This window comes from Melanostigma gelatinosum (assembly GCF_949748355.1).
Source record: "Melanostigma gelatinosum genome assembly, chromosome: 1".
In the NCBI taxonomy this organism is placed as follows: domain Eukaryota; kingdom Metazoa; phylum Chordata; class Actinopteri; order Perciformes; family Zoarcidae; genus Melanostigma; species Melanostigma gelatinosum.
The window spans coordinates 26,616,492-26,631,001 of NC_136634.1; the positions used below are offsets into that span (position 1 = coordinate 26,616,492).

Genomic DNA, 14,510 nt, shown 5'->3' on the forward strand with positions numbered 1-14,510 from the left:
TAATCCGTTTCTCCTCCTTCAGCCATTGAGTGTTAAAGAAACAAAGCTCGCTAAAATAATAAAAATCGACATTAAGCAAGATGCAAAAAATGTCATAATTTCTTCCATATCTTTCAATTTGAACTCTCACTACTCCGACTAAGGTCTGATGGCTACTTTAAGTTCCGTTTCACAATTGTCACGTGCTCGCCCACTGACCAATCACAGCGCACGCTGCACTCACTGCAGAGCTGCACCTGGACACTGAGCTGCGTGCTAATGCTGACGTCATTATAGGCCAGCTAGCAGCTCTGACACGTCAAAGAATACGCCCAACATGTCAAACTAAAGATCTGATTGGTTGAACACTATGACAATCAACAATATCGTCCCCATTCACTTAAAGTGCACATGATGCACTTGTGAGTCTGCAGGCCTCTGGCTCTGTTCTTACCTAGAGACACAGAGGTGAGATCTGATTGGATAAAAGCTCTACTTAAAACAAGCTGCACTGGAAGCAGAGCAACTGAGGAAGACAGGAGCTGTGCAATGAGAACATAAGATAATGGGGAAATGTGTTTATAAATTATAATACATGTAGTGTATTTAAGAAACATTATTACATTATAGAATAGATATAACTTTGTGATTGTGTCAGGGTAGCAGAGAAGGCCTTGCAGGCCCTGACGGCCCACCACTGCGTTTAAAGAACACTGGCCTCGTGGTTATGTGTTCATGATAACGTATGTGAAGGTACCAACACATACAGTAATGCTGTTCTATTATTTGAATAGCAACCATAGACGTGGACTTGTTGAGCATCACTCGTGGGCTCCTTATGGGATGTTTCCCAGCAGTTCAGGTTCACAGCTGGCTTTGCTGCCACCGTACCAGTTACTGGAGAACTGCTATCTCTCCACACACACAACACACTGCGCACATTCCAACTGTGTTCCAGTGGTCAAAGCAGCTCTGCTATACCGTGAGTCCACTTGTGTATCTCATGGCTCTATGTTTTATTTCACAACTAGGTTATTACTGCAGGGTCTGGCAACCAACACTCGTCTGTTTGGGCTAGAGTTGGACCTCAGTAGCTGTGAGGTACAGTACACACTCTCACACATTTATGATGATACAGAAGCTACAGTATACACACTATTGCGCGTGTGTGTGTGTGTGTGTGTGTGTGTGTGTGTGTGTGTGTGTGTGTGTGTGTGTGTGTGTGTGTGTGTGTGTGTGTGTGTGTGTGTGTGTGTGTGTGTGTGTGTGTGTGTGTGCGTGTAGCTGCGCTCTGCAGGGGCCCAGGTGATACAGGAGCACATCTCTGAAGCCACAGCTATCAGAAGTCTGGATCTCTCTGACAATGGTATGCAAGAGCACACACACACTCACAGAGGAGGAGTGGCATTCACACAATCACTCTCCAGTCCTAGCCCTCATCCCAGGACATCGTCCAGTCCAGAAAGGCTGACATGGAACAAGATAAGGACACACGTTTCACAGTGTAACACGGTGCAACTGGTTTCAACCTTTCCTGAGCCGCGGTACATTTAATACAGTAAAAAGATCCAGCGGCACACCAACAGCCAAAGAAGTTACAAAATGACACCTTGTAGCATAATACAGGATGCATGCTGACGATCTAATCTCTCAATGTGTGATCCTCAGTGAGTGTGAAGCCTGTTTAGAGGAACACAACGCTGACATCCTGGCGCAAACTGAAGAAGGCACGAAGCTCTTCCCCAACAGCTCTCAGTCTCTCTGTTTTTAGTTTTGAAAGCAGTCATGCTTGAAAAGCTCATCTCACACGAGGCTTTTCATCGGGGTTATTCTGTCCAGGGCCCAGTTCACAGTCTGCATTTTTCCTTTTTAAATATTTCTCCGTCGCTGTTCGTCTTGTCACCGCAACCTCTCCCATCATTTAGTTCTACTGTCCTCCATGAACCCGTCATGACTGCGCTCCCTAATGCCCCCCTGGCATGGAAGAGTATGTATTACTGAGCCAGACAGTATGTTGCAGCTCAGACGCTCAACAATGGCAAATCATTTGCAGCAACTAAATCATATTTTATTGGACCGATTAAGTGAAATTGGACATTTTCCCACGGCCCACTGGACGATCTCTCTACAGTGCTTCAGTACAATGTTTTCACTCTGGTGATATCAATCCTCCATTAAACTCTTCAGCCTGATGTGGGTGTTAGAGGGTGAATTAGCTGATGTTTTGTTCACCGATATATTACCGCTTGTTGTAGCCAATTAGCATGTAAACAGTGAAAAAGACCCTAAAACAATTAAATGAAGAATTGGTCATGAATTACAATAGGAATGTACCAATAACATCAGAAATAAGATAAAATAACGTAGAATATGCTAATGTCTCTGCAAAATGACTCTACTTCTCTCTTGATTTATTCCCTCAGTAAACATTGTAAACATGAGTTTATGGTCTCAATCTCTAGTTTCAAGTCTTCTTCAATACAGCATGATGTTCATTTAGTACATTATGGTCCATTTAGAGTCACACAGACCATAAAGCAGGGGATGCTTTAGGGCGGGGCTTACTGTGATTGACAGCTCTCTATTACGGCGTTGTCCGGTCTAGGAGTTGTCTGTGTTTTTGTCTTCGAACTTTAACCCTTTAGGGTGTTTTCACTTCATGCAAGTTGATTGTAGCCGTTTAGTCACCTGTCATCATTCAGTTGTAGCTCCACCCTCTTGTTGTCCTTTTGGTTCCAAACAACCAAGATGGCGACGGCCAAAATGCTGAACTCAAGGCTTCAATACGGCAGTCTACAAAACTGTGACATCACGTTGACCGTGTCCACTTGTTATATACAGTCTATGTTTCTGACATACATGTTCTTACCTTCAAGATGTTTGAACACAGTATGCAGAGCCACTGATCCATTTGAGCCATAAGCAAAGTGTTGGCTGACATGTTACTGTTATATGTCATTACTGTTGCTGCTAAGCAGCTGACCCACTGTCACTTCCTGTCCCCATGTCGCTCCATGTTTCAGCCCTCTATGTCGCTCCCTCTCTCCCTCTGTCGGCCCACAGGTTTTGAGAACGACATGGTGACTCTGGTCCTGTCTGTCGGCCGATGTCACTCTCTTCGACACCTCGCGCTGGGAAGAAACTTTGCCATGAAGTCCAGGTCTGGGGAACATAATACAAACCTTTCACTCTGCTGTGTCTTCTCCTGACATCAGCTCATCACATGGATATACTGCACATAAACCTTTGACACAACTGAAGTCATAGTGGCCATACGTTCAAACAGTGGCGGGCCGTGCATGTTATACCTGGGCCTTCACTGCTGTCCTGCAGCTGAACAGCAGCTGTTTAGGCCAGCAGAGAAGGCCTTGCTGGTCCTGACGGCCCACCACTGTTTAAAATGTTAAGAGTTACATAAGAGTTACAAGAGTCATTATGTGATTAACCACTGTAAATAGTAAACCAATGAAGTAATAACTCTTCATGTCTGCAGACTGAGCTCTCTAATCTTTTGTTCCACCTCTTTACAGTTTCCGTTTGATCGATCAAAATATTACCTCACTGACATCTCTGAACAGTCTCCTTTTAATATGTAGCTGCCAAAGTCCAGATAAGAGAAGCTCATCAAAAGAACAAGCATAAAAGCATAAAAGCATCTAAATCAATAAACAATGTGCTCGTTAGACTGTCAGAAAGAATGCGCCATTATTAGGGGTGTAACGATACGCATATTCGTATTGAACCGTTCGGTACGAGGCTCACGGTTCGGTACGAGGCTCACGGTTCGGTACGCATGACGAACCGAATACATTTTTATTTTTAATTTAAGTAATTTTTTAAAAACCTTTATTGAACCAGGTAGTCCCATTGAGATTTAAAATCTCTTTTGCAAGATGTAAGTAACAATACAAGATGTAAGTAACAATACTACATAACATTAAGGAGCAGTTTTTGTTTTTTATGCTTATGTGTTGCTAAGAAGACACCCCAGAAGATGGGTCACTCAGGTATAGTTCCATTATTGTTCAAAGTCAAAGAATAACTTCATGATGTTAGTTGTAATGAATAAATATATTTTAAAATCAAGTACATTTCTCTGGCATTTATAGTTTTCTACTGTACCGAAACGTACCGAACCGTGGCTCCACTGTATCGTACCGAACCCAACCGTGAGTTTTGTGAACCGTTACACCCCTAGCCATTATCATCATTTGTATGATTCAACGTTCCTGAGTCCTTGGAGAGATGCAGCACCCGGTGGGACAGCAGCACTGGTAGAACAGCTTTAAATATGTGTTGTAGATGTGGACAGAGTCCAGTGTTTGCTGGGATTTATTACCCTGGGTTGTGTCTCAAGGTACAAGCGGGTTGCCCAAACATTGATTTTGGAGGTTGTTGGGCCAAAAGCAACCTGAGTGGTAGCAGTACGCATTGCATGCTTCTGCAGAAGTAAACCTTTATAAGCTATAAGCTATATAACGGAGCTAACGGCTAACGTTAGCGAAGGTTGCAAGAGTTACATTATGATGCATCGAAGCTTTAATCAGTAAACGTTTGTATTGGGAGAAGTAAACGATATTACAACTCGATGATGAGAACTCGTGTTTTTAACGCACTGCCGTGAGCTTCTCATATCTTTTGGGAAAAAAAGAATTTCATGATACTTTGATTAACTGGTGACAATGTCTGATTTTATTATTGTAATGAGAAGACGTTATATTTGAACATCAACTTTTATTTATATTTTTTGTTATTTTTGGAAGGACCAATTCGATTATAATGTCTTCTTTGCAAGTTTAATATAAATCAAGGCCCCTCGTTATACCTGTCAGTGATAAGAGCAGCAAAGAAGAAGTGTTGGTGTTCCCACTTCATATCAGCAAGGTTCTGTCTCACCTCTAATATCAACCACAGCCACGTCAAGAACACTGGTCCACTGGTGTGAAGTCAGTGTGAGGTGTGCACATCCTCACCACACCCTTCTCTTAGAAACACCAGCATGAGGGGAATGCTGTCGACATGTTTTTTATGCGTACACATCCTTTACTCATCTGGCCAGAGACTTCACTGTGTGGCGTCCACTTCTCAAACCTTCACTGCAGACATCTACTCCAGTCCGCCTTAACACTGATGCCTGTACCTTCTGTTCTTTCTGTGTACCAGAGCTCTCAGCGATGTTCTTCATCGTATCGCTCAGCTCATTCAGGATGAAGAGTGTGTGAGTGACACGTCCTTTCATTTTCTATTTGATGATCAGCAAAACAGCAATCACTTATTTCCCTTAATCTTCTCAATGGTGTTTCGTCTTAGAATGCCACCGTTTCTGATGTATTAGTGTGTGTGTGTGTGTGTGTGTGTGTGTGTGTGTGTGTGTGTGTGTGTGTGTGTGTGTGTGTGTGTCTCTGCAGCCCTTGCAGTCTCTGTCGGTGTGTGACTCCAGGCTGAAGACAGGGATACACATCCTGCTGAGCGCTCTGGGCGGCCGCGCTGCTCTGACTCAAGTGGACATCAGTGGAAACAACATCGGAGACACTGGAGCCAAAATGCTGGCCAAAGCCCTGATGAGTAACACCAGACTGAGGTCCACACACACACACACACACACCCCACACACACACATCAAATGCACCCCCACACACGCACACACACACACACACACACACACGCACCCCCCCCCCCCACACACACACACACACACGCACGCACCCCCCCCCCCCCCCCCCCCCCCCACACACACACACACACACACACACAAACACACACACACACACACACGCTAGCCAAGGTAGTACAGGCTCTGTAACCAATGTTCCATCTGATATCTGATGGTATAACATGTTGTGGTTGACATGTGACGGTGGAACCTGCTGGTAGCAGTGGCTTGTAGGTGGCTGAAGGTTTATGACTGTGGGCCGTATAACAACAACATAGAGAGTCACAGGTCAAACCACAGCCAGTGTGTCATGTTGAACCATGACACTGCAATCAGTGTTTGGACCAGAAAACCACATCGGCATCAACATTTCATTCACTGCTTCTGTGCCTGCTGCTCTCACATTGACTTTAGATGAACTCAACATGTTTAAAGCTGAACAAGCCTAACCCTAATAAGCCTAACCCTAAAAAGCCTAACCCTAACCCTAATAAGCCTAACCCTAACGAGCCTAACCCTAACCCTAACAAGCCTAACCCTAACAACCCTAACCCTAACCCTGCACGATAAATAAAGAACAATAACATCTGTTATACCAATCATCCGCTCCAGGGATCAGTTTGGCGTTTCCACTGTAACTACCTTTAATAGGCACAGGAAGTGCTGTTCATTGCACTGGAACATTTGGGTCCAATATTCATCTCCTCTCAAAGTTCACTTCAGGCTGTTGAAGTGACTGTTGGCCACTAGATGTCACCAGTTCATCGTTTGAAATGAACATTGAGTCCTTGATTGTCTCCAGCGGGGTCCGGTGTGTGATGTTACCTCCATCAGACGTCTTTAACCACGCCCCCCTGACTGAGCCCTCTCTCTGTCCAGGACTCTAACATGGGACAGGAACAATGTCACTGCCAGGGGCTTCCAGGATGTGGCTGATGCCTTGGAGAGGTCACACACACACACACACACACACACACATTAGCCAAAGGTATCTGATAAATATAAGTCATAAGTATTATTATAATAATCATTTAACATTCAGCACACGCTGCAGTTGTTGACTACCTGTTCAGGTGAATATCATGCAGATGGGTTTGCTGGTTTCCGTTTGTTGAAAGGGCATCTTTGTTCAAACTACACACAACACCAACATAAACACCAAGTACTAAATATCTTACATCACTTCATTCAAAGCTAAATCAACTCTTGTTCACGTGGTAGAAAGTGATGTGCTGAGTATAGAGCATGTGAGTAGAGTCTAGAACACCACGGCAGTGTGAGCTGTTTGGATGCAGGAGATTCATTGTGCTCGTCGGCTCTATGTTGTGCAGGAACTTCACTCTGCAGCAGGTGTCTGGCCTGGCTGACATCACACAGAGCTACCGCAGCAGCCCAGACAGAACCAAGGAGGCCCTGCACAAGGTCAGTGTGTGTGTGTGTGTGTGTGTGTGTGTGTGTGTGTGTGTGTGTGTGTGGGTGGGTGGGTGGGAAGCACACATTGTTTCATTGTTTACGGTGTTAATAACACTTTGTCATGATCTCATCTGGATTATAAAGAAGTGGATGATGTACTGTAAATCCCAAACATATCATTTGATGAGTTTACAAGTAACAATCTTTCGCTGTATACCTTCTGTGTGTGTGTGTGTGTGTGCAGATTCAGCAGTGTTTAGACAGAAACAACCAGAGACAGTCTGAAAGAGTGGAACTTCAGCAAGTGTTTAGTGCTCGCCAATCTGAGAAGGTAAGAAGTACAACAGTCCATTATTAAGTTAACAACATACTGCTGATTCACTCTAATATCATCCAATGAACGTGTGAATAAGGCTCCACCTCGGCACGGTGTAGTAGTGATTCCTTTCACAATCAATTGAATTGAATCCCGTTATGTCAAAGGTGGATCTCTTTGACTGAAGCACATCGGATTCATACACTCGCCCCATATACCAGTCTCTGCATAGCATAGACTGGTCTGCAAAGCAGAGACTGTTCTGATATAGTCATTCTATACAACCAGAGGAGTCGCCCCCTGGTGGTCATTAGAGAGAATGCAACTCTAACACACTTAGGAACATTGGTCTCACTTTTCAGACCTGGAGGTTGCCTCCTGGTCTGTATCTTCAGCTGTGTCTGTCTCATTGTCTTCAATTTGAGCAGGTCCACGGTCTGTGTCAGCAGTTAGAGGACAGCCTCCAGCGTCTAAAGCACTGCAACATTCAGGAGGACCAGTCTGACATCCTGACAGCACACGAGGTGCTGCACAACGCCAGGGACTCCTTCAAGGTACAGGCTAATGAATCAATTGTGAATTATGTCATTTTGGGCCATAATAATCACAACCAGGCTCTGGAAGATTCTGTTCAATGAAAGTATTTTGTAAATTTGTAAATGAGGTCTATATGTAAATGATGCTTGATACTAATGTTTTGTTGGCTCCGCCTGTGCAGCTGCTTCCCTCTCTGTATGAGGCAGGCAGGAAGTGTGCCTCCGATGGAGACTTGGTGAACTGCATCCTGACTGACACTGCCACTGCACTGACTAATGAGTTCAACAGAAGCATACAGGTACACGTTGAATACACCTTGTCACAGGGCAGCATGCTGTTCACTGATGAAACACAATCATGAGCAGTTTGACTATTCTAGAAATGATGGTGTGTTGGATTATAGAAAGGTTAAAGCCGTGGCATAATCCCTTGTTCACTTCATTTAATTCCAGTTAAAGGTGGGCTTCTGAAATGCAGCAGTTCATGATGAATGCAGAATAATTACAATTGAACATCATCAACATTTCCCTGAAGAAAGTTGGTAGTTTGAAATAAAGGGTTGTGCATGTCTTCAGTTCTCGATCAATTTATGTGATATGGTTAAAAATTGTATTGCTCTGATTTAGTCTTTCCTCCATTTCACAACAGCAATGGTTATTTCATTTTCCAGTGAGACCTTAAAGGTGCTTAGTTCGAAAATTCACCTCCACATGGCGGCGGCTGAGCCGGCGGCTAGCAGCTAACCGTGCTAGTAGCACTAACAGTGCAAACAAATGGCAAAGACATGCCAAAGGCCCCACCATCTCAGCAAGACACACCGACTTTGTAGTTATTTTATGTCTCTTTGTAGTAGTTTTGTATCTCTTTGTATTTGTTTTGTGTCTCTTTGTATTTGTTTTGTGTCTCTTTGTAGTTGTTTTGTATCTCTTTGTAGTTGTTTTGTCTCCCTTTGTAGTTGTTTTGTCTCTATTTGTAGTTGTTTTGTGTCTCTTTGCATTTGTTTTGTGTCTCTCTGTAGTTGTTTTGTGTCTCTTTGTAGTTGTTTTGTGTCTATTTGTATTTGTTTTGTGTCTCTTTGTATTTGTTTTGTGTCTCTTTGTAGTTGTTTTGTATCTCTTTCTATTTGTTTTGTTTTTCTTTGTAGTTGTTTTGTGTCTCTTTGCAGTTGTTTTGTGTCTCTTTGTATTTGTTTTGTCTCTCTTTGTAGTTGTTTTGTCTCTTTGTATTTGTTTTGTCTCTCTTTGTAGTTGTTTTGTCTCTCTTTGTAGTTGTTTTGTGTCTCTTTGTAGTTGTTTTGTGTCTCTTTGTTGTTGTTTTTTGTCTCTTTGTATTTGTTTTGTCTCTCTTTGTAGTTGTTTTGTCTCTTTGTATTTGTTTTGTCTCTCTTTGTATTTGTTTTGTGTCTCTTTGTATTTGTTTTGTGTCTCTTTGTAGTTGTTTTGTGTCTCTTTGCAGTTGTTTTGTATCTCTTTGTAGTTGTTTTGTCTCCCTTTGTAGTTGTTTTGTCTCTATTTGTAGTTGTTTTGTGTCTCTTTGTATTTGTTTTGTGTCTCTCTGTAGTTGTTTTGTGTCTCTTTGTAGTTGTTTTGTGTCTCTTTGTATTTGTTTTGTGTCTCTTTGTTGTTGTTTTTGTCTCTTTGTATTTGTTTTGTGTCTCTTTGTAGTTGTTTTGTGTCTCTTTGCAGTTGTTTTGTGTCTCTTTGTATTTGTTTTGTCTCTCTTTGTAGTTGTTTTGTGTCTCTTTGTATTTGTTTTGTCTCTCTTTGTCGTTGTTTTGTGTCTCTCTGTAGTTATTTTGTCTCTTTGTATTTGTTTGTGTCTCTTTGTTGTTGTTTTTTGTCTCTTTGTATTTGTTTTGTGTCTCTTTGTAGTTGTTTTGTGTCTCTTTGTATTTGTTTTGTTTCTCTTTGTATTTGTTTTGTGTCTCTTTGTAGTTGTTTTGTGTCTCTTTGCAGTTGTTTTGTGTCTCTTTGTATTTGTTTTGTCTCTCTTTGTAGTTGTTTTGTGTCTCTTTGTATTTGTTTTGTCTCTCTTTGTCGTTGTTTTGTGTCTCTCTGTAGTTATTTTGTCTCTTTGTATTTGTTTGTGTCTCTTTGTTGTTGTTTTTTGTCTCTTTGTATTTGTTTTGTGTCTCTTTGTAGTTGTTTTGTGTCTCTTTGTATTTGTTTTGTTTCTCTTTGTAGTTGTTTTGTGTCTCTTTGCAGTTGTTTTGTGTCTCTTTGTATTTGTTTTGTCTCTCTTTGCAGTTGTTTTGTGTCTCTTTCTATTTGTTTTGTCTCTCTTTGTAGTTGTTTTGTGTGTCTTTGTATTTGTTTTGTGTCTCTTTGTAGTTGTTTTGTGTCTCTTTGTAGTAGTTTTGTATCTCTTTGTAGTTGTTTTGTCAACAGTTGTAGTTGCTTTGTCTCTCTTTGTAGTTGTTTTGTGTCTCTTTGTATTTGTTTTGTGTCTCTTTGTAGTTGTTTTGTGTCTCTTTGTATTTGTTTTGTGTCTCTCTGTAGTTATTTTGTCTCTATTTGTAGTTGTTTTGTATCTCTTTGTATTTGTTTTGTGTCTCTTTGTATTTGTTTTGTCTCTCTTTGTAGTTGTTTTGTGTCTCTTTGTATTTGTTTTGTCTCTCTTTGTAGTTGTTTTGTATCTCTTTGTAGTTGTTTTGTGTCTCTTTGTAGTTGTTTTGTGTCTCTTTGTAGTTGTTTTGTGTCTCTTTGTAGTTGTTTTGTGTCTCTTTGCAGTTGTTTTGTGTCTCTCTGTAGTTATTTTGTCTCTTTGTGGTTGTTTTGTGTCTCTTTGTTGTTGTTTTGTGTCTCTTTGTTGTTGTTTTTGTCTCTTTGTATTTGTTTTGTGTCTCTTTGTAGTAGTTTTGTATATCTTTGTAGTTGTTTTGTGTCTCTTTGTAGTTGTTTTGCGTCTCTTTGTTGTCGTTTTGTGTCTCTTTGTATTTGTTTTGTGTCTCTTTGTAGTTGTTTTGTGTCTCCTTGTAGTAGTTTTGTGTCTCTTTGTATTTGTTTTGCGTCTCTTTGTAGTTGTTTTGTATCTCTTTGTCGTTGTTTTGTCTCCCTTTGTAGTTGTTTTGTCTCTCTTTGTAGTTGTTTTGTGTCTCTTTGTAGTTGTTTTATGTCTCTTTGTACTTGTTTTGTGTCTTTGAATTTGTTTTGTGTCTCTTTGTAGTTGTTTTGTGTCTCTTTGTAGTTGTTTTGTGTCTCTCTCTAGTTATTTTGTCTCTATTTGTAGTTGTTTTGTGTCTCCTTGTAGTAGTTTTGTGTCTCTTTGTATTTGTTTTGCGTCTCTTTGTAGTTGTTTTGTATCTCTTTGTCGTTGTTTTGTCTCCCTTTGTAGTTGTTTTGTCTCTCTTTGTAGTTGTTTTGTGTCTCTTTGTAGTTGTTTTATGTCTCTTTGTACTTGTTTTGTGTCTTTGAATTTGTTTTGTGTCTCTTTGTAGTTGTTTTGTGTCTCTTTGTGGTTGTTTTGTGTCTCTTTGTAGTTGTTTTGTGTCTCTTTGTGTTAGTTTTGTCTCTCTTTGTAGTTGTTTTGTGTCTCTTTGTATTTGTTTTGTCTCTCTTTGTAGTTGTTTTGTGTCTCTTTTCAGTTGTTTTGTGTCTCTTTTCAGTTGTTTTGTGTCTCTTTGTAGTTGTTTTTTGTCTCTTTGTATTTGTTTTGTGTCTCTTTGTAGTTGTTTTGTGTCTCTTTGTGGTTGTTTTGTGTCTCTTTGTAGTTGTTTTGTGTCTCTTTGTGGTCATTTTTGTTTCTTTCTGGGCTCTTTAAGTGTCTTGCCTGTGCCCAGTAGACCGGTTGAGTGATCCATCCATGACTATATTAATGCTCTAATTTTCGAATTCAGCACTTTCAATATCCAACGTATAGTTGTGAGTTAATCTCTAAAATAACAGAATGACACATTTCCCAATGGTTGCCAGTTAGATCCCAGTTCCAGCTTGGTCTGAGGACACTTTTTTGGCGGGCTCCGCCTTGTCTTGCCGATGCTTGGTCTCGGCTGTGCTCACGTCTCCAGTCTGTGTGTTTCTTCCAGGAGTTGGCTCAAGACCTGATGAGGGGTGTGGAGGCAATGTGTCCACGGTTGGTCCAGCGGTCCAGTTTGGTCGAGCATCTGTCCGAGTGTGTGTCCAAGAGAAGCAGACAAACACACACATTCCTGAGAAGCACGATGGTGGAGAACGCAGGGCCGATCATCAGCAGCAGACTGCGGTAATTACTTTTGTGTACGACAGTGTCACTTTAGTTTGTTGAATGAACCCCATTTACCCATTTAATTAGTGATTATACTCTCTACATTTATCAAACCTCATTTACAGAGAAAGAATAAAAGTATCACTAACACTGGATAATATAATGCTGTCCACGACAACACCTTCAGACATTTTCATTTCATTACAGTGTACAAGGATCTGTGTTTATTCTGTTTGTTCAGAACCAGCTTTAAAAATGATTCAAATGTAAAAACAGTCCAGCAGCAGTTAGTCGTGGTGCTATTTCTTGACCAACAACCTTTGGCACAGGCATTGCATCTCTCTGTGTGTCTGACATATAAACTAAATATGTTTGGACTGAGCTAAATGTTTTCAAGTACATGCCATGAAACGTATTTGTGACAAAGTGACCATTTGTCTCCATATCACACTGATCTATAAATCTTACCGTGCTTTTCTATTGTTCAGCCACAGTTCATATAAACATTGGTAAAGGAAAACACGGACAGGTTTTAAGTTAGTTCAGCCATTACAACCAACATTACATCTTTATTATTGTAAATAACGGGTTGATTCATTTCAGCTATAATCTTCACTCTGCTGCAGTCACACGTGTGCGTTTGTTCTCTCCTCGTCCTGTCCAGTGAGCTGAGACAGACACTGAGTGTATCTGTGGCTGAAAGCATCATTGACCAGCTTCTACAGGATCTGACGGTGGCACAGGACAAAATGGTAAATGTGTGTGTATTGTGTGAATATTATGCTGATTCCTAAATACTCCATCCATTTTATATTCATGATGGAAACAGACTATATTCTGATAGTTTATGACCAGTATTTTATTTATCTATAACTTCTTCTGACCTCAGTTGGTCAACAGTGTGAATGCTAAGGAACCCTTTTTGTATTACAGACAATTGAAGGAAAGCTTTATTAATATCAGTCTCATCTCTGTGCATCCAGCACAAAGAGGAGTTCAGGACATAGTATTTAGCCTAGCTTAGCACAAAGACAGGAACCAGGACAGTGAAACAGCAACTTACAATGAATCCAACGATTCTTCTCATCTGAGAGTTTCTCCTCAACTGTCTTGCTGTTAACTTCCCTTGAACACACCTATTGGTATTATCATAACTCTAGTATTAATGTTACCTTGCATGTTATTAGAAAACCTCGTCACATGTAATTTCTGTTCATACACTGTGTGAATATATGTGATACGTAGCACTCATCACTGTGGATGCTTTCTATGTCTGCTGTGTAGGATTGCCTTATAATAGAGAGTTCATGCACTGCTCTGAACATCAACATCCCAGAGCTGCGACTGGTCGACGGCGACTTCCCGACTGATGATGTGAGAGACGCACACCCATCTATCCGTCCATTCATCCTGTTATTCACTCACTCATTTACCTTTTCTCTTGTTCTTCCTCTCTTACGCTCTCATCATCAGTACACTCCGGCATTCTGGAGAAATAGTTTCCACTCCAAGAGCCTGAGGCCAGCCCCTTCCATTAAGAGTAAGATGAAGCCTGTTACTGTGTGATTCATTGGTGTCTCCATGTCTCCCCCTCTCGTTCAACACATCTGCATGTGTGGGTGTCTGCGTTTCTTCCAAAAGCCATGAGATGGTAAACTGTAATATCAATAACAATATCAAATAAGGTGTGAGGAGGAAAAGGACACACATGTGTACACAGGACTGTGTGCTCTGGAATTATATTCTTGTTCTTAAATGAATCATTTGTGTGCACAAATGATCAGAACACAGAATTTAACAATAACATTTCAAAGGGAGCCAGAAATAGTCTGATAATCGTTCTCCTTTGAGCTCTGCTTTGGTCTCACCAACAGACTGAGACACATCTGTCTTTAGCTGCTGAATGATCCACTATGTCCCCAGCTGCAAGTAGGACGTCCAAGGGAGGCAACAAAATGACAGCTTTGCATCCCACAAGGAGCTAAAGATGCTCAAGGTTTCCAAAGTGTGGCGCTAAAGAAAAGTCATGGTGTCATAAAATCAAAACCATGTCGGACCAGGAGCGTATATAAACTGAACAAACGTCAACCCGAAAAATCTTTTCCATCAGTTTTTATCTCAAGTTACTACAAGAAGCTTTTGAGTGGTTATAAAACGGTCTTGATTCAATACTGATGCCTCTATACGACCTGTTGACCTATTTGTATATATAGCAGTTATTATAAATGCCTTTCATCGAGTCCGATTCACTGCAAAATCAGAAGCAGCGATTTACGGCATCCAGGTTCACCAGAACCTCCTGGTCCTTCAGACTCCAGCGGCGCCTCCAGCAGCAGACAGACCCAGATCCAAGTTCACTGCAGAGCCCCGGCGAGAGGTGGAGAGCTCTGTGGCCAGCAGCAGAGGCTCCGCCCCTCGACACCATGCTGC

The 14,510-nt window shown here is 41.3% G+C and overlaps 1 protein-coding gene across 1 annotated transcript in view; it reads left to right on the forward strand.

Moving 5' to 3' along the window:
- The window catches only part of LOC306775153 (capping protein, Arp2/3 and myosin-I linker protein 3-like), a 75,226-nt gene that overhangs the window by 20,447 nt on the left and 40,269 nt on the right, over positions 1 to 14,510 (forward strand). Inside the window, exons 17-30 of the mRNA XM_079265437.1 lie at positions 1,011 to 1,080; positions 1,264 to 1,345; positions 3,043 to 3,139; positions 5,143 to 5,197; positions 5,388 to 5,560; positions 6,512 to 6,580; positions 6,964 to 7,060; positions 7,296 to 7,376; positions 7,787 to 7,915; positions 8,080 to 8,196; positions 11,923 to 12,098; positions 12,745 to 12,832; positions 13,365 to 13,454; positions 13,554 to 13,620. Of these exons, the coding sequence (XP_079121563.1) occupies positions 1,011 to 1,080; positions 1,264 to 1,345; positions 3,043 to 3,139; positions 5,143 to 5,197; positions 5,388 to 5,560; positions 6,512 to 6,580; positions 6,964 to 7,060; positions 7,296 to 7,376; positions 7,787 to 7,915; positions 8,080 to 8,196; positions 11,923 to 12,098; positions 12,745 to 12,832; positions 13,365 to 13,454; positions 13,554 to 13,620 (1,391 nt within the window). The remainder of the gene's footprint in view (positions 1 to 1,010; positions 1,081 to 1,263; positions 1,346 to 3,042; positions 3,140 to 5,142; positions 5,198 to 5,387; positions 5,561 to 6,511; positions 6,581 to 6,963; positions 7,061 to 7,295; positions 7,377 to 7,786; positions 7,916 to 8,079; positions 8,197 to 11,922; positions 12,099 to 12,744; positions 12,833 to 13,364; positions 13,455 to 13,553; positions 13,621 to 14,510) is intronic.